The sequence below is a fragment of the Lygodium microphyllum genome, chromosome 16, assembly GCF_053477565.2.
Source record: "Lygodium microphyllum isolate KBCC chromosome 16, Lygodium_microphyllum_v1.1.10, whole genome shotgun sequence".
NCBI classification, from domain to species: Eukaryota; Viridiplantae; Streptophyta; class Polypodiopsida; order Schizaeales; family Lygodiaceae; genus Lygodium; species Lygodium microphyllum.
Window position 1 is genome coordinate 82933453 of NC_141150.1, and position 18434 is coordinate 82951886.

Here is an 18434-nt window from a genome sequence, read left to right on the forward strand (position 1 = left end):
ACCTACGAGGTTAGACCTGTGGTATGCCATTGTCTCTAGTAGACTTGTCTTCAGCCACATTGTGATTTGATGGGCAGCAATCATCATCTGCCTCTCTTGTCAGTGGTTCCTGTTTCAACACCTGCAAGCCATGCCACACTCCCGCCTATTCAAAAATACATTTTGGCAGAGACAAGGTTTTCTTAAACTTTATTGGATGAAGATTTAAGATTGTTGTTAGGGGCTGTTCACATGCAGATTGGGGCATCTTGGTTTCTATTGTAATTTCTGAAATTTCTTTACCAAAATTTGGGGGTTTTCAACAATGATCCAAAATTCTTAAAATTTCCTTGATAAAATTTGGGGCTTTTCACATCGGCGCCTATCTACATCAAATTGGGGCCTTTGAAAACATGTTGAAGAGTGACTAAGCACTCATATTTGATATTAGGTGCAAAAAATGATTCATCAAGCGTCAAGTGCTTGGTGACACTGTTGCAAAGGATCGATATTGATTGCGATGTTCTCGACATTAACATTGTAAAAAATAAAAAGTAAAAACAAAAATTTTAAAATGTGGTTGGAATTAGACATTGGCCATGCTTACGCATGTGCTAAGACCTTTCCATCACTTATTAAATAATTGTCTATGGTCCTTTGCCAAATTTTAATCCAAAATGAGTTGTATTTCTTTTTATTTTCTTTGCTTCTAATTCAAAAAGGATCTATATTTCAGGGGGGATTGTAACCACTTCTTGTGTGACCTTTGAGTTGATCTTAAAAGCTATACCCATGTATTTGACCTTTGGTCATGTGTCTAGTGCCTCTGAGCTATGTTGGCTTTTGATTAGCCTTTAAGCCAGGCACATGCACCTTTGAACCATGTCTTACTTCAAGTCCTTGAGCTTCTCGGTAGACCATGTCATCCTCACGTTGCACATCTCTCTTACATATGTAACTCCTTTCTAGAATCATTATATAGGATTAGACACCTCCTCTTTGAGGTAAGACCTTCCCTTTTCATTTTTCATATTTTCGTGTCACGGGTTCAGTCACCCATGACTTGAAGGGGGGTGTTAAATTTATTTATCTTCGTGTGTGAACTCACATCATTGTATGTAAAAGTGCGTGTTTAGGTGTGAACACCTTTTACACCACTTAGCATTAAATAAGGGTCAAAGGGATAGCTACAGATGTTAGCCTATATATTTAGGCCCTATCACTTGTACTTTCATCCCACATATCTCATCTATCGTTATCAATCTATTTCTATCTGTTTGTGTACGTGCAAGAGTACTCTCTCTCTCTCTCTCTCTCTCTCTCTCTCAGCCTTGCATTGAGTTCCATCTGCTGCCATAGCCTGCTGGTCACATGCGAGCTCCATATCCAACACAGTAGACTTGCAAAAAGTAGGGTGGCCTGCTGATCACAAATATGTCTCCAGCAGTAGTTGTGCTTCAAATAGCAATTGTGTACTGCTGTGTGAAGTCGACTGGTGTAGGATGGAGCAGGGATGCTGGGTGGTCACTGGTCCAGGTAAACACAGATGTAGCTGATGTTGAAGACTGCTGGAACAGCTCTGGAGCAGGTCTTCTGAGTGAAAATGTCTTGTTGACAGTTGGAGGGCTGTGACATAAGGGTATAGCTCACACAAAGTGAACATCTTTGTTGTGCTTGTATCTTGGCTGATTATCACGGGCCGTCGGTGTTTTGGGAAAAGAAGTAACTCCTAAATCTTGCAAAACCTTGTTGGCTCAATACCATTAAAAAATTAATCGAACACAGAATACAAACACAATTGCACAACAAAGCACAAGCTAATGAAAAGCCTCGGTAGGGTTAGGGTAACTTAGAGACAATGAACATAGAAGATAAATGAATGAATGAATAGATACAATGCTCAATGCAGTAAACATACTATGCAAAGTAAATATAGAATCTCGATCTCTTGCGTCTTTGAAGGACCAGGTAGCAAGTATCAATTGGAGAGTGTGCCATATTCTGTATTGGTCCTGAAACACAATTGGCAGCCTCCGGATGTGATTAACAGCAGCAAACTTAGGTCACAAGAGTTTGGATTAGGCTGAACATGCAATGGTAGCTGTGAACATTGGGCAATAGGCTGGAGATGATTTGGAAGATGAAGGCAGCAACAGCTAGCTGTAAAATGCAGCTGTTAGCTGGCCTTGGAGGTGAAGGCAATTGCTGTAGGCTGGAAATGTAGGATGTAGGTGAGTTGGCAGCAGCAAACACAAGTGTTTAACAACTCTTTCACTGATGATGATGGCTAGTAATAGTGTGGACAGGCTGGAAAGCTGCTGCATGCAATAAATGCAAGGTCAACACGGCTAGAGACTGATTGTCAGGCGCTTATGCAGGCTGGTTACCACCACGAACTGAGGTGTCCACCGCATGGAGGGGGTGTAGATAGTAGTGGAGATGTAGGTGCCAGCTGAAGCAGAACTTGAAAATATGAAATAGGCTGAGTGGACTGGCTTCCTCCTATTTACAAATGGGTGAATCCTCCCAAATTAGGGTTTGGATTATGGGACATAAAAACTCTCTAGGAAAGTGATCATTTAATAAAACTTTAGGTAATAAGCATGTTTTGGGGTTGTAATAAAGAGCTAATCAATATACAATTCATTTTTTAGCTCAACAATACCCACAAAAGAAACCTAAGGAGATGGAGATGGAGTAGCTCAAAGAAGAAAGAGGAGTCGACAAAGGCGGTGGCGGCAAAGGAGGAGGAGAGGGGAGGAGTCAAAGACGAAGTAGAGGTTGCAAGAAGTATCTTGGAGGGTAACAATAGTGTGGACGGTGGAGAAGGGGGTGGACTTGGAGTAGAAGAAGATCCATTTGAAAAAGAAGCACCATCGGCGGGAGGGTCAAAGGCCATAGCCTCATCAAACACATCTCCTCAAATCACCACAATTTTATGACTCTTGGGATCATGAAGGATGTGTGCTTTGGTTACTTGATTGTAATCAATGAAGACGTGCTCTTGGATTCGACATCAAGCTTGTCCCTATTTCTTGTCCCATGGACATAGGCATTACATCCAAATATTCACAAATGGGAGATAGAAGCCTTCTTGCCAAAGAAGACCTGGTATGGAGTCATGTCCTTCAAAGCTACCGTTAGAGATCTATTGTGGATATGAACTATGGTAGAGATTGCCTCCCTCCAAAGGGTGTGAAGAAGTCCTCGATACTTAAACATCAAATCAGCCATTGCCAGCATGATCCAATTTGCTCACTCCATGACAACATTCTCTGATGGTGGGTTTGATAGGGAATACTTCATCTTAGTTTCATGCTCCTTGCAATCAAACACTTAGGAACAAAAACCCTCCTACACGGTCGACTCAACCTTGTGAACCTTCAAAGAAGTTTGCTTTTCATCAAAAACCTTTTAGTCGAAGAAGTTGAAAAAGGCTTGATATTTGTACTCCAAGAACTATATAGGGCCATGCATACTTGGAAAAGTTATCAACAACAAGCATTAGGTAATTGGCCTTTTCGAGGGACGTGGTTGTCATAGATTTGCATGAGTTAGTATGAACAAACTCAAGCAGTATGGAAATTAGCCTTATGGCCACCTTGGAAAAGGCTGGTGATGTTGTTTGCCCTTCAAACAACTAGGGCATAAAGTGGTGATAGAGGAAAAATCTAGAAGTCCCTCAACAATCTTTCTTTTGTGATGCTTGTTGAATAGAATCAAAGTTGAGGTGCCCACAATGCGCATGCCAAAGTAGTCCAAGAGCCAATGAAGTTCTCATGGCAAGGGTTGTGAACTTGTAGAGTCCACTTTCCTAAGTACTTGTCCAAAGCACAACAATCATGGATGCATGTTCAAGAGTAACAACATCCTCAATGAAAACCAAGGTGGTCCCTAGTTGTGTCAAACCATGAACAGACAATAGGTTAGAACCTAAATTAAGAGCATAAAGGAATTTGGTAGAGGAATCTTGATGATTTGGAAGAAGGGGAATGGTCTCCACTTTGCGAACTGACACCCAACTGTCGTCAACAATGGTTGCGGCACCCCTTCTAGAACGGAGGTCTTGAAGCCGATCTTGATGATGACTCATGTGGGATGATGCATTGCCATCCACAAGCCATGGCTTTCTTCAATGAGGAAGAAGGAAGAGCAGTGACTTCAACCATCAAAGAGATGGAAAATATAGATTTTGTCGTCATGTCCAATGTAGCCTTGGAATCCTTGGCTTTGTGCTTCAGATGAAGATACTTTTGCCAACACTTCTTGAGGGTGGGTGCCTTCCCACAGTGGGAGCACTTGGGTTCCCTTTAGACTTCTCCTCCTTCTTGTCTTTGTGCTCCTTGTTCTTATTCTTTGCCTTCTTTTCTTGCTTGTTGCTCCCTCTCGAATAGGTGGATCTGTCTCCACCAGGTCTTGTCGACTTGTATCGGCGGCTTCCTATTTCAAAACCAGCAGGCAAGCTCCTCCCTTAGATTACGATATCTTCTTGCTAAGGGATGCAAGGGTATCCCATAGTTGCTCCATTTTGTTGATATGATTCTTCATGGAAGGAGAATCATCAATAGATAACATTTGGAGCTTTGTCTCAAGGGTGGTGCGGTGTGCAAAAGTCTTGACTTGATACAAGGAAGATAACTTGGTCTAGACCCCTAGTATGGAGTGGATTTTGCAAAAATGTACGAGAATTGAGTCTTGATAACTTGGTCTAGACCCCTAAAGAGGAAGGAATGGGCTGGAGAGTTGAGCTGATCCCAAAGAGCTGCATGATTGATGGTTGATCCAATATGAGGATCCTTCATGGATGGAGAATAGGGGTAGTAACAAAAGCCCATAGGTTGAAGGTATTGAGGATGCATTCCACTTTGCAAGACCTCAAAGGGAGTAGTTTGTACCATCTAAACACCCTTGTGTAGAAACAAAGAGAGAAGTTGGGTGGTATGAGAGGTTGAAGGTATTGAGGATCAATCCACTTTGCAAGTCCCCAAAGGGAGTAGTTTGCACCATCTAAACACCCTTGCATAGAAACAGAGAGAGAAGGTGGGTGGTATGAGGCTTGACTGCTTTGATCTTTTGGTCATGTCAATGTGGGGATGTGTGAGGGCTCAACTGATCCAATCTTCTAGACCTGTCAGAGTAATGATCTTCATTTGATTGGGGCTTGTTCTTCATGTCGATCCTTGTGATCTTTACAATCATGATGGTTGTTATGATAAGAGTGTCAGTCTTCAGGGTTTGGATGGTCTTTATCACTTTCATTGGACCAAAGGAATTGGTTATCTGTTTATCCTTCAAAGTATCTACACATACACACAAGGAATTTGCTGCATTTTGATGTTAGGCTGCCTGAACAGAGGAATGGTCAGCTACACTACTGCAAAACAGGATGTAGATGCTCTGTACGTGCTGGAAATAGCTCAAACTGTGCAAGAAAGTTTGCTTTGCCGTAGCTGGAGCTGGAAAATGCTGTCCTAGTAGTGATCAACAGTCACCCACACTTAGATGACTGATTCACACGTAAAACCTGCACCAATACAGCAGAGATGTGTGGTCTTTTGTTCGTACAACCTTAGGATCCTCTATTTTGGTGATGGTACCATGTGAGAGTGCAAGAGGAACACAAACAGGGAGAGAGAAGGGAACAGAGAGACTGAAATGAACACAGAAAACAGGAGAAATCTGCACTGATCTGAAAATAGAATGTTGAATACAATGTGGATTGATCAGTTCCTGCATGCAGCTTGGAGCATTAGTGAGGGCACTGGATCAGGCTAATGACGGAGGAGTTAGCAGGCTGATGGAGAGAGTGCTGAAGATCTGGAAAACAGAATGGCTGCCAAGTGTGGAGGGGGCTGCTATAAATAGCAGAACAGCCCCTAAACTGGCCAGCTGCAGCAATTAAGTGCAAAAAATGTGGCCCACTGCATCCTGGCTGCTGCAGCCACCTGTGAGAAAACTGATTGCCAGCCCATCCAGTGTAAACGCAACGTGGGACAGCATAGAACTGAAATCCATTGAGCTGGATAACTTGACAGCCAGTGTGAACACCTAAAAAACCAACTAAAACTGAAATGCACACTAATGCAGAGGCTGGTAATAGCCAGAGCTCCTCTGCCTTCATCAGACTCGGATGAAGCTGACAGTGCAAACACAACCTGGGATAGCATAGAACTGAAATCCTTTGAGCTGGATAACTTGACAGCCAATGTGAACACACTAAAAAACCAATTAAAACTGAAATGCAGAGGCTGGAAACAACCAGAACTCCTGTGTCTTCGTTAGACTCTAATGAAGCTCACAACTAGGAGATGACCAACATGAAGAAATACAGGCTAGCCCAGACCTCCACAGGTTGGTGATGTGCTCTAGTGGGTGTAGGTGGCATGTGGAGAAGGCTGGCTGGTGTAGAATGGTCAAGGATGGGATTTAGAGGATTTTTGGCATTTGTCCTATTGCTAAAAGATAAATCCTTTTTTCTGGTAATTGGCATTTGGTTGTATTTTGGGGCTGTTTCAAGGAGAATAAAATAGGCATTAGTGCACAATAATTTTTAGTTAGTGCATGCCTTAATTTTAGTGGTTCAATAGGCTCATTGCCAATGGGTCTTTTGCAAGGAGAGCCCTTCAATGTATGCCACAGTGGTAGAGCTTTGGTCTTCTAATATTTACTTCCTTCATGGGTGTGGAGAGTAGGTTCAAAGAGATGCTAGGCATTGACAAGAGCTTCAATAACTGTTCTTTCACACTTGCGGTTACCATAGCTTGATTTTCATACCAAGGGACTGATCCTTCCCGGTGCTAAACACCCCCACCTTGATTTTTATTCCCTCATCACCTCAAGACAGCTGTGAGAGACCTTGCACTAATGTGATGTAGACTTTTAGCTCTAACTATACTGTTCCAATTTTCTTAATAACATAATTAGCTATACCTTATTTTGTGAAAGAGGTCCATCTAAGTTAAGTTGTTGTAGACTATGGGTGTATATTCATTTTCAAAGTTTTTTGGCTTAAATATTACTCGTTCATCCCCTTTACCTTTCTTACATAATTTGGTGTTTCTGTTTCCCTCAAAAAGAGTTGCCATTCCAGTGTATGCTTTTGTCTCTGTTTCTGTTTCCGGTTGGCAGTTTCCCTCAAATACTGTCCATCCAAATATTTTTGCAAATATTCGCAACTTCGAAAATTTAAAGAAAAGTTGAAGACATTGTGGAAGAAAAAGTTTAGTTCTTGTATTGTGTCTTTATGCAGACATAGAGTTGTGATTGTTGAAGGAAACTATTTGCTGCTTCCAGATGAGAATTGGAAAGACCTAGCAAATATTTTCAATGAGCGATGGTAACATACAATCTTTTATTGGCAAGCCAGAGAACTATGTTATAAGCATTTCCAAGAGCACCTCATTTAATTCTGTTAGTAGTAGTAGTAGTAGTTGTTGTTGCTGTTTTTTTTAAACCCTCGTCAAATAAATTTGGTTTTTGTTTTTTGGTTGGTTTCATGTTTTTTGATTTACTTCCTAGGTTCCTTGATGTTGACACTGAGACAGCTCTGAGAAGGGTTGAACAAAGATTTATAAAACTTGGTATGTATCAAAGAAATATATATCACTTTGAAGGATATCATCTGCTTGCTTCTTGTCCAGTTTTAAAAGACTTTAAGGATATCATCTGCTTGGTTTTTGTCCAGTTTTAGAGACCTTTAAAACCATAAATATTTGATAGTCTTTGCCGTATGGGCAACACCAATCTATGTTGCATGTCTTTATGGGGGATGTAACAGATTAGCCCATCGTCCAATGTGCCATTGAAATATGTTTTAGTGGATGCACAATATTTCATGAACCTTTCATGAGGCCTCTCCACTCATTACAGATATTGAATTGCAAAGGTAAAATGCATAGTCTAATATTAGACACTGTTGCTCGATTTATTCACTCATTCTGTAGGTAGACTGCTATGAAACCTTGGTAATGAAAGTTTTGGTATTGGCAGTTCTTAACTGCAGAAGTCTGGAAGCTAACCTGTGTTGAGCTACATTTGTTGCCTTGCTCTCCTAGTGATCAAGTGTTGTGCATACCATAGGCACAACCATTTGACTGCATGTGTGCTTTTTCCTTCATATCCTCCTCTTCACCCTTCCCATCACTTCAGGTTGTTGCCGTATGTTCCAAAACCTAGCATTTGGCTTTATGGGCTATGTGTAATCATCTTTGGGTCCAGATGCTTACATAAATTTCTTCTTTATTCATTTGCTTTGGTCCAATGAAATGTTTTCTTACTTGTTTGTGCTAGGATAGAGTCTTTACAGACCATAATATGAAAGTTGATGCCATTAAGAACATTGCCTCAGTCGGCATTTTGTGCTCACCGGAATACTGTCTTAGTCGGTGATCTATACTCAGTCATTTGTCTTTTAGCCTGATGATTTTAGGAAAGATTGGTACCTAGCTTGCAATCACAAACATCTTATTTCGAATGCATTATATATAAACTTTTAACAAATTTATTTCCAAGACAAATATTTTCTTTTCAAAAGTAATAACATCGAGACAGATTAGCATAAGTGGCAAAATTAGCATAAGTGGCAATATCTTCCAATAGTCTTCATGGATTGCCCATTCCCTCCTTTGTAATTGCATGTGAAAAGGAACCACACTCACACCTATATGCATCAAGCTCATCCATGATCAGACCTTGTAGGTCCAAATCGTACATTATGTACTACTTCTCTACCTTCATCCATCCATTATTCACCTCTTTATCACTCTCTTGGTCTTTTCCTTGCCATAGAGGATGCAAAAAAAACTTATTGTATGCAATGGTAATGCGTCATTTTCCAACGATCAATGCAAAGACTCTTACTTTCATTAAGGCTTGCAAAATCCACATAATTTGCAGCTGTGGAAGCCTCAACGGAGTCATGCAAATTAGTAACCTCACCTTCAACGTTTGCACCTAGTGCACTTGCACCAAGTCCAACGTGCAATTGCTGCACAATTTCTTTTACATTAGTCGGAGGACATTTGCATCTCTCAACCCCAAAACCTTTCAAGCTCAAAATATGTGTTGTTATGCAGGTTGGACGACTATTCCATTCATGGGCAGAGAAATTGCACCTCATCATGCATGCGCCACACTGGAGTTTATTGACTACGTCACATATTTATTTATTAGATTTATCCGTGTGTGTGAACACGCATTATTGTGTGTAAAAGTGCATGTGTAGGTGTGAACACCTTTTACACCACTTAGCATTAAATAAGGGTCAAAGGTGTAGGTGGATACCTTAGCCTGTATATTCAGGCCCTATCACTTGTACTTTCATCAACAACTATCACTATCAATCTATCTTTTAGTTTGTGTGTGCTTGCAAGAGACCTCTCCCCCCCCCCTTCCATGGAGTTCCATCTGCCATAGCTTGCTGGTCCATCTTTGTGAGCTCCATACCCAACAGTGGTATTAGAGCCATCCTGTTGTATGGTGCCTTGAATACCGCCTCAGCCACCTCGCCAGGCCACCTATGCTGATTGCTGCACCAAGTCTACTCGCTGAAGCAAACATTGCCAATGTTCAGCAATGCAAGACTTGAGAAGTGTTACTGCCTTTTAGCAGCGCATAGCTGCTTTCCACAGCGCTTGTTGAAGAAGGACGAGAAGAAGAAAAAGGGGGAGGAGGAGTTCGCCCCGTCCTAAACAGCCATCTGCTTCTCCTATTCAGTGCCCAAGCCTTTTGCCACATTTTGGCTGCTGCCATCACTATTGCGTGAGCTTGCCCTGGAAGACTGATGCCACTCAGGGTCTCGTGCTGCTGTCAGGCCACGTATCCCAGATCTGTGCGCTGAATTGCCCCTGCCTGCGCAGACAGTCCGCACCCACAGTTTGCCTGCCTCAACAGTCTGGCCCATCTTCAGCTGTGTCTCAACACATCGCTAGTGTCGCAGCCTTGCGGAAAGTCACCTGCAGCTTTATGCACGTGCCGTTTGTATCTCTGCAATCAACATGTCTTTTGGTTTGACGCCGTCTTTCTGCTCGTCAATCTTTTGTGCCACATCAACGTGCTACCTGCAGCAAGCTGTGACATCATCAAGACTTCCGTTGGCTGCTCCCGTCAAATCTACTTGTCTCACAAAGAGATAAGTTTATTAAGGTGCTTAAAACTTAATAATTAAATTTATTATTCTTTTTTCAAGGTATAGAAATTGGGCCTTTTACATTTTGATCCAATTCCTCAAATTTTCATTGATGTGAGTTGGGGCTTTTCCAGTTGGAGCCCAATTTCTACAAATTTGTTCACCAAAATTTGGGGCGCCCTCTGCCATTGAATTAAGGCCTCAAACAACATGTTGAAGATTGTGCGAGCACTTGCTTGTGACATTGATCGTAAAATGACCCACTACCAAGCGTCCAATGCTTGGTGACACTGTTGCAAGCAATTGACATTGATGGAGATGTCCTCAATATTAACATTGAGGGGGAATTTTTAATCCTAATTAAAAAAAACATAAAATATAAAAATTAAAATATTATAAAAATGTGTGATTGAAATTAGACAGTGGCAATGCTTAGGCATGCATTAAGACCTTTGCATCACTTATTAAATATTTGGATAGGATCCTTTGCTTTGATTTTAATCCAAAACGAATAGTATTTCTTGCTATTCTATCTGATTCACCAAGGAGTCATGTTTCGAGGGGGATTCTAGCCACTATGCGTACAACCTCTAAGTTGATCCGGAAAGCTATACTTGTGTATTTGGCCTTTGTTCATGTGTTTAGTGCCTTTGAGTCACAATGGCTTTTGATCAGCCTCCAAGCTATGTACACACACCTCTGAACTATGTCTTACATTGGGTCCTTGAGCTTGTGGGTAGACCATGTCATGACCTACTTTGTATTGTCTCTCTCTGACTTATGTATCTCCTTTCCTGGAATCATTGTACAGGATTAGACATTCCCTCTTGGAGATAAGACATTCCCTTTTTCTTTTTCGTATGTTTCGTGTCACAGGTTTAGTCACCCATGACCCGAAGGGGGGTTTATTAGATTTATTTATTACATTTATCCCCGTGTGTGAATACACATTATTGTGTGTAAAAGTGCGTGCTTAGATATGAACACCTTTTGCACCACACTTAGCATTAAATAAGGGTAAAAGGTGTAGGTGGATACCTTAATCTATATATTTAGCCCTATCACTTGTACTTTCACCAACAACTATCACTATCAATCTATCTTTCAGTTTGTGTATACTTGCAAGAGACCTCTCTCTCTCCTGGGCCCGTACAGACTCCCCCCCTCCCCTCCTCCCCCCCATGGAGTTCCATCCACCATAGCCTGTTGGTCCATCTTCATGAGCTCCATACCCAACATGGAAGTACTTTTTAGAAAGCTTGTTCAAATAAGAAAGTAAACTAATCGTCATCTTACTTTGGTGAGCTAGTAGTAGAAAATTCAACAAGTAATTGTTGATATTCGGCCAACTTGATGTTCAGATCATTCCTTTCCTTAATCTAGAAGCTCAAAGTCGAGATTGATACATTGAGTATGATCTTGCGCCACAGAGTAGTCAATGAGATGGCTTCAACGCTTGGATGTGAGGGGAAAATGCTGTAACTGAGAAAGGAACTTAGAACACAACCCTTGCATTAACTCAACATTGGTTGTCGCACTGTGGGCTCTCCATTTACGGATGTCCTTAAGGTGAGCCATATGACATAGGCTCAAGATCAACCATTTGTGAAGAAACTGCTAGGATTTGCACTAATGAAACACAGAGTGTATGACCACGACAGAAACACAAAGACACAAACAATGATGTGCAATACTCAAACCCTAAATATCAAAACACAAACAGAGAGAGAAGGAGAACTCTGAAGTGAATGAATCAATGCAATAAATAAATGTAAGTGTACAAAATGCTCACGGGTAGAGCAGTAGAGTGTCAGAGTGTGATGTCCACCAGAGATGGATCTCAAGTGCTGTGACCACCAATCAGAGTGTCGGAGGTGAGGAAATTGCAAAACACTGATGCTAGAGGTTATTGAGGAATCAAATGCAAGCAATAGAGGTAGTGGATGATCATAGGCGGTAGCTTGAAAGTGCAAATGTAAGTGTAGGGCAGTCGCTCGATGAAGAACTGTTGTTTGGTAGGTTGATGATGCAAATGCAAGCTTGAAGAGGTCAAATGCAGCTGGAGGAGTATTGAATGGAGTTGGTGATGGTTGTCTAGGGCCAAATGCAGCAATAGAAGAAGCGCTAGGTAGTATGTGGTAGCTAGAAGGGCAATGGCCTAGAGCTGGAGTAGCATATGGAGTGATGGTAGCAATGGTGAAGGTTGGACTACTATGTGGAGGAAGGCTGATGGCTGAAATTTGCACTTGAAGAGTGAGAAACTTGCACAAAATGATGGGTTGAATGATCGGCAACTTGTTTATTTATAGATGTGGATGGTATTGGGTATGGAGCTTGTGAAGGTGGACTAGCAGGCTATGGCGGATGGAACTCCATGGAGGTGTGTGAGAGAGAGAGAGAGAGAGAGAGAGAGAGAGAGAGAGAGAAAGAGAGAGAGCTCTGGCAAGTATACACAAGCTGAAAGATAGATTGATATTGGTAATTGAGATATGAGGAATGAAAGTACAAGTGAGAGGGCTTGAATATATAGGCTAAGATATCCACCTATATCTTTGACCTTTATTTAATGCTAAGTGTGTAAAAGGTGTTCACATCTAAATGTACACTTTACACACAATAATGTGTATTAACACATGGGGATAAATAAATCTAACAAACTCCCCTTTGGGTCATGGATGGTTGAACCTATGACATAAAATACACGAGAAAGGAAAAAGAGAAGGTCTTACCTCAAAGAGGTAGTGTATAATCTCGTACAATAATTCTGAAAAGGAGATATATAAGTGAGAGAAATGGACCTTGAGGAAGATCATGACATGGTCTATTGAGAAGCTCAGGGACTCGAAGTAAGACATGGTTTAGAGATGCGTGTGCATGGCTCAGAGGTTGATCAAAAGCTAGCGTTGCTTAGATGTACTAGGCACACGACCAGATGTCAAATACATGGGTATAGCTTTTGGGATCAACTCAGTGGTCACATAGGAACTGGCTACAATTCCCCTTGAAATATAGCTCCTAATAGAATCATAAAAGGAAAGTACAAATTGTTTTGGATAAAAATCTGGGTAAAGCACCCCACACAGTAAACGTTTGAAAAGGTCTTAACACATGCATGGGCATGGTCAATGTCTAATTCCAAAACACATTTTTTCTATTTTAAATTTAATGTTTAATGTTTTTAAAAATATGTAATATTTTCATATTTTTTGTCGGGATAAAGAATCCCCCCTCAATGTTGATGTAAAGGACATCACGATCAATGTTGATTGCTTGCGATGGCCTAGCCAAACATTGGATGCTTGGCGGGTCATTTTTCGACTGATGTTGAAGGCATGAACTTGGGCGGTCTTCAATGTGTCGTCAAAGGTCCCAATTTGATGTAGATAGGCTCTAGTTTGAAAAGCCCCAAATTTCACCAATGAAATTTGGACAATTTTGAAAAAGCCTCAATTTTTTGGCGATGAAATGTGGCATATTTTTGTAGAAAGTTGAAATGTGTCAATGAATTTCAAGAATTTCAATAGAGATTGAAATTTCCCAATGTCCATGTGCACTACCTCTTACAGAAGTTAAGATTTTGAAGTAATTAAGGTTTAATGTTAGAAACTTATGAGTTGGGATGAATGATCGTGGCATGTGCTACTGGCGTAGACAGATATGATGGGCCCGATGATGTGACAGGCCAACACGACATGGCAGAGTCAGGCAGCAGATGCAATGTACTCAAGCAAATCCGATGGTTGATGCAAACATATTGGAGCAGGAAATGGGGCAGGATTGGGAAGTCAGGTGCCCAGATGTAGGCAGGCTGAGTGAAGCAAGTGGACTGTAAAAGTGGTCGTCTCTCTCCTCCTCCTCCTCGTCTTCTTTTTCTTCTTCTTATATTTCTGCTGTTCTACTTCAGCCACGACTGTTTGAGGACAGAAGGGGCAGCAGTCAAGCAACTGTGCAAGCAGGTCACTATTGGTTAGAGACAACAAAGTGGGTGGCAGAAGGCAGAGTGCACATACAGGGCTGTGCTATCAAGGTAGCACGAGTGTCTTAGCAGTCAACATTAAACCTTGCTCTGATACCACTATTGGGCATGGAGCACATGAAGGTGGACCAACAGGCTATGGTGGATGGAACTCCATGGAGAGAGAGAGAGAGAGAGAGAGAGAGAGAGAGAGAGAGAGAGAGAGAGCGCTCTTGCAAGTACACACAAACTGAAAAATAGATTAATATTGATAAGTGAGATATGAGGGATGAAAGTACAAATGATAGGGCTTGAATATATAGGCTAAGGTATCCACCTACACCTTTGATCCTTATTTAATGCTAAGCGGTGTAAAAGGTATTCACACCTAAACATGTACTTTAGACACAATAATGTGTGTTCACACACATGGATAAATAAATCTAATAGATGGATCCTCCCAAATTAGGGTTTACATAGAAACTCTTGAATCGCTCTCCGTTTTAGCGTTTTTCTTTTTTGCAAGTAAAATGTGGCTAAATATATTACTTAGAAGGTTGATTACAATGAACTGCTCATGCTCAACAGACTAGTTGGAGTTGATGCAAATCCCAAATCCATCATGTATACAAGTCTCTCAAGGGGGGATGGGGGCAAGAAGCCATGGAGGGAGAGAGAGAGAGAGTGTGTGTGTGTGTGCGCGTGTGTGGTGTATCACCATCTGAGGTTGCCTGCATGCATCATGAAGAACAGCTCATGGCTGCCCTAGGTGCGCAGAAAGTGAAGACGCTCTTGATGAGCTCGAGACTCGCCCTGCACTTGGTCCCACCGGCCGTAGAGGGAGCGGATGATGGAAGTCCAAAGCTCTGCCAAAGTCGCTTGTGCTGAAAGGCATTCCCCACCAAAAACCTCATGACAACGTGTCTTCCAAATGTGCCATCCTGTAAGACTTCCTATGATCTCCCATACCTCTGAGCGCTCTGTTGTGGGCTTCAATACTTGGTGGTTGGGTAAAGCCTCCAAGCCGACCATTGTGCAAGGCCCAGCCTCAATGATAAAAATCCTGTCCTGCATCCCGGCCTCATACAAAAGGTGATAGCCTTGGCTGACTACTTGCTAGCAAGAAGCTCCCCACAAGATACATCCAAGGTTGTGTGCCACACGGTAGAGAATATGGTAGGCTCCTCTCCACACGAGCTGTGCCGCCTTGCAAGACCAAAGGTAGTGCTTTGGGTTTTCCAAATGTTATTGTGGACAACGTGTAAATTCTCCATCCTGTTGCATTTGGGCCATCCAACTTCCAACCGCCAGACCCCCATGTGCCAAGAGCCAAAGGAAATACGACATACTTTTCGGGCTGGAACTCTGGGTCGATGATCCCAAGCCCTCCCTCAAACCGACGCCGGATGATGGTTGCCCGCGCCACCTTGACTCAGGAATCTCTAGAACCATCTGAGCCGGCCCAGAGAAAATTCCACACTAGGCGGCCAAGCTCAACTACACAAGATGGGGAGACGCATGAACAAGAGCCTATGTACCAAGCCATTGCTAGGAGGACCTGGTTGACCGCTAGGGCTCGGCCCGCCAAGGAAAGGCAGACAATGCTCCAGTAGGTCAGCTTCTGTCTAATAGAGTCGAGAACTGGAAGAAACTGTTGGGCAGGAGTGATATCGAGTCCCACCTGGAACCCTAGATATTAGACGGTCTCCTGTCCCTTGTACACCCATTTGAACCCCAAGTGGACGCCTTACTCCGTGCTAGAGTTCAGGTTTGTAAGAAAGCCAACCGACGGTCGTCGGTTGATTTTTGCTCCAATTGCAGTGCAAAATATCTCGAGAGCTAGTCTCTCTCTCTCCAACATCAACTCATCATCCTCTATATAAAGGGCGATATCAACTGCATACTCTTGAGTCTAGCAGCTCCGTCTCCTCCCTCACCAGAAGTCGAAGGCCACGTAGCCCGCTCACACGTGAGCGGAGAAAGTAGGACATCGCCTCCGCAAAGAGTAGGAACAAATACAGGGTAAGAGGACAGCCATGCCGAACAGATCTCTCCAGCTGAAACTCCTATCCCCTCTTGCCAACTATGAGAACCTCGCTAGTGGTCGATCTGTAAAGTGCAAAAACCCCATAGATCCATGCCTGGGGGAAGCCCAACCTTGCCATAGTGCCCTCTAAGAAGTCCTAGTCAACCTTGTCATAGGCCTTCTCGAAATCCAGGAGTACAACCAATCCTTGACCAATGTGCTGAGCCACTCGGTCGCCTCAAAGAAAGTGAAGACATTGTCTAGGATACTCCTATTTTGGACAAAACCTGTCTGTGTGTCATGAATGATGTTTGGAAGCATGGAGTGGAGTCAACTACTGATAATCTTGGCCAGTGCCTTATAGGCCATTGACAACAAGGTGATCGGTCTCCACTGGGATAGCTCCAACTGGTCTCCCCCTTTAGGGAGGAGACTAACAAGACCTGCCAATAGATTCCCTGACATCTGTCTTGAGCTGAAAATCCCCCGAAAGGCCAGAAGTAGGGGGTCCTTTACCACCTCCTAGTAGATAGTGAAGAAGGCCTTAGAAAGACCATCCTCACTCGGGCATTTCTCCCCATCCTGTGCATGGAAGGCTTCCGCTAATTCCTTCTTTGTGAAGGGGTCTACGAGGGAGCATCCCATCTCCTCTGTGACGAGGGACGGAATATAGTCCCAGACCTGCTGTCTACAAAGCTGTACTTTGGCTGAGAATGCCTCTTGTTGAAAAAGCTGTTTGTAGTAATTAGTGGCAATCTCCATCACCTCATGTGGGCTAGAGCGAATCCTCTCGTACTGATCACGGAGGTTGCAAATCTGATCTCCTGGGGTGTGAGGCTGATGCACTTGAAAGAACTCCCTACACATTGTGTTCTCCTTCCGCATGCAAGGCTGCTGAGGTATGGAAGGAAAACTCTGAGCTCCTGTCCTCAAGACCCGGCGAGGGCTGCCCGTGCGCGCACCTCTTGTGTGTGGAGAGTGGGACCCCTTGGTGCCTCCTAGAGTAGTCTTTAAATTGCTGTTAGGTCTCTTCAGAGTGCTCTCCCTCCTCCTAGCTCTGCTGCCTGGCCTGTAGGACTGCCTCCTGGCAGATCCTGCTCAACTTGGCTAAGACCTTTGCAACCTCCTTTGCAATCCGGTCCCTCCTGTCCCACTCCCTAGTCCAGAGCTCCTCAATCTGCCTCCTCACCTCCTCCCTCCTATAGATTGAGTGAAGGATCCGACAGGATCGCGTGCCAAGGGTTGAAGTGGGAGCATCAAGTGTGAGGAGAACCAGGCAGTGATCAAACAAGGTGGTGCCAGCCAACTGCCCTACTTGGCCTCCTCGAGAGCACCTCCACTCTTTCACATAGAACCGGCCTAGCCGTTCCAAAACCACCCAGTTGCTTGTATCCCCAAGAGAAGTCCATCGACCTCTCCCTCTTATGAGAAGCTAGGTCCCGCCAAGCACCATGTGCTCTTACCGGAGGAGGAAGACTTCCCATGCCTCTTGCTCCTGCCCTGCCATACCTTGGTAATCTTTGCCTTTGCCCTGCTAGTCCTCTAAGGCTTCCACGTGGTTGACTGAAGTCTCCTTCAACAATCCAAGAGCCCACCTCTGGAAGTCCTGCTGCAATCTCTATCCAGAACGTGCTTCGTGGCCTGACCTGTGTAGGAGCATAGACGTTGAGGACTCCAAGGCATGTGTCCCCTAAGTCCAGTTTGATCCATAGAACCCTTCTTGCCACAATCGTCCCGTGGTCTCACACACAGGTGGTACGGCACACATGTGGTAAGGCTCGGGCCAATAGAGGTGCATACTTCTCCACTCCTACTGTGGGCACCAATGGAGTACTCCCAGCAGATGTGTGAGCTGCCTGGAAGTACCTTCCCTACCCGATGGGCCTGGGCGGTGGTGAGCTTGTGCTCTTGAAGAAGTAAGATGTCGATCCGTCTGGCAAGGGCAGGCTACAGCTTTGCCGAATAATCAATTTCCTGGAACCACGTGCCCCAATGTAGTGGAGGCTGTTCACATTCCTAGATGCTAGGTGTAAACTCATGGGGAAGCCTGTGATTGATCAAATAGACATCTGTTTGGTGTGGAAGCTGCTGATAAAGAAGAAGAGCTATGGGGCATGCGAATGTGCTTTGCTGCGGGCCCAGAGGGTGAATTCCATTCCCCCATGGTGGCTCTCGGGCAGACCATAGGGGTAATAGATGCTCCAAGCGGTACCACTAGGGCGTCTATCAGCCAGGCTGAGAGGCATGACTCTGTGCACTAGTAGAAGTGGGCAGCTTGTGCTAGGGGCCACTCGATCACATCCATCGGTAAGCTCCACTGGAAAGGGTCGAAAAATGATGCTCAGATG

The 18434-nt window shown here is 43.5% G+C and overlaps 1 protein-coding gene across 3 annotated transcripts in view; it reads left to right on the plus strand.

Annotated features, from left to right (window-relative positions):
- LOC148023043 (P-loop containing nucleoside triphosphate hydrolases superfamily protein) overlaps nucleotides 1-18434 on the plus strand; it is a 127754-nt gene that overhangs the window by 56114 nt on the left and 53206 nt on the right. For all 3 annotated transcript variants that reach the window (XM_087696046.1, XM_087696045.1, XM_087696044.1), the window contains exons 9-10: nucleotides 7229-7315; nucleotides 7498-7559. In XM_087696046.1, the coding sequence (XP_087552172.1) occupies nucleotides 7229-7315; nucleotides 7498-7559 (149 nt within the window). The remainder of the gene's footprint in view (nucleotides 1-7228; nucleotides 7316-7497; nucleotides 7560-18434) is intronic.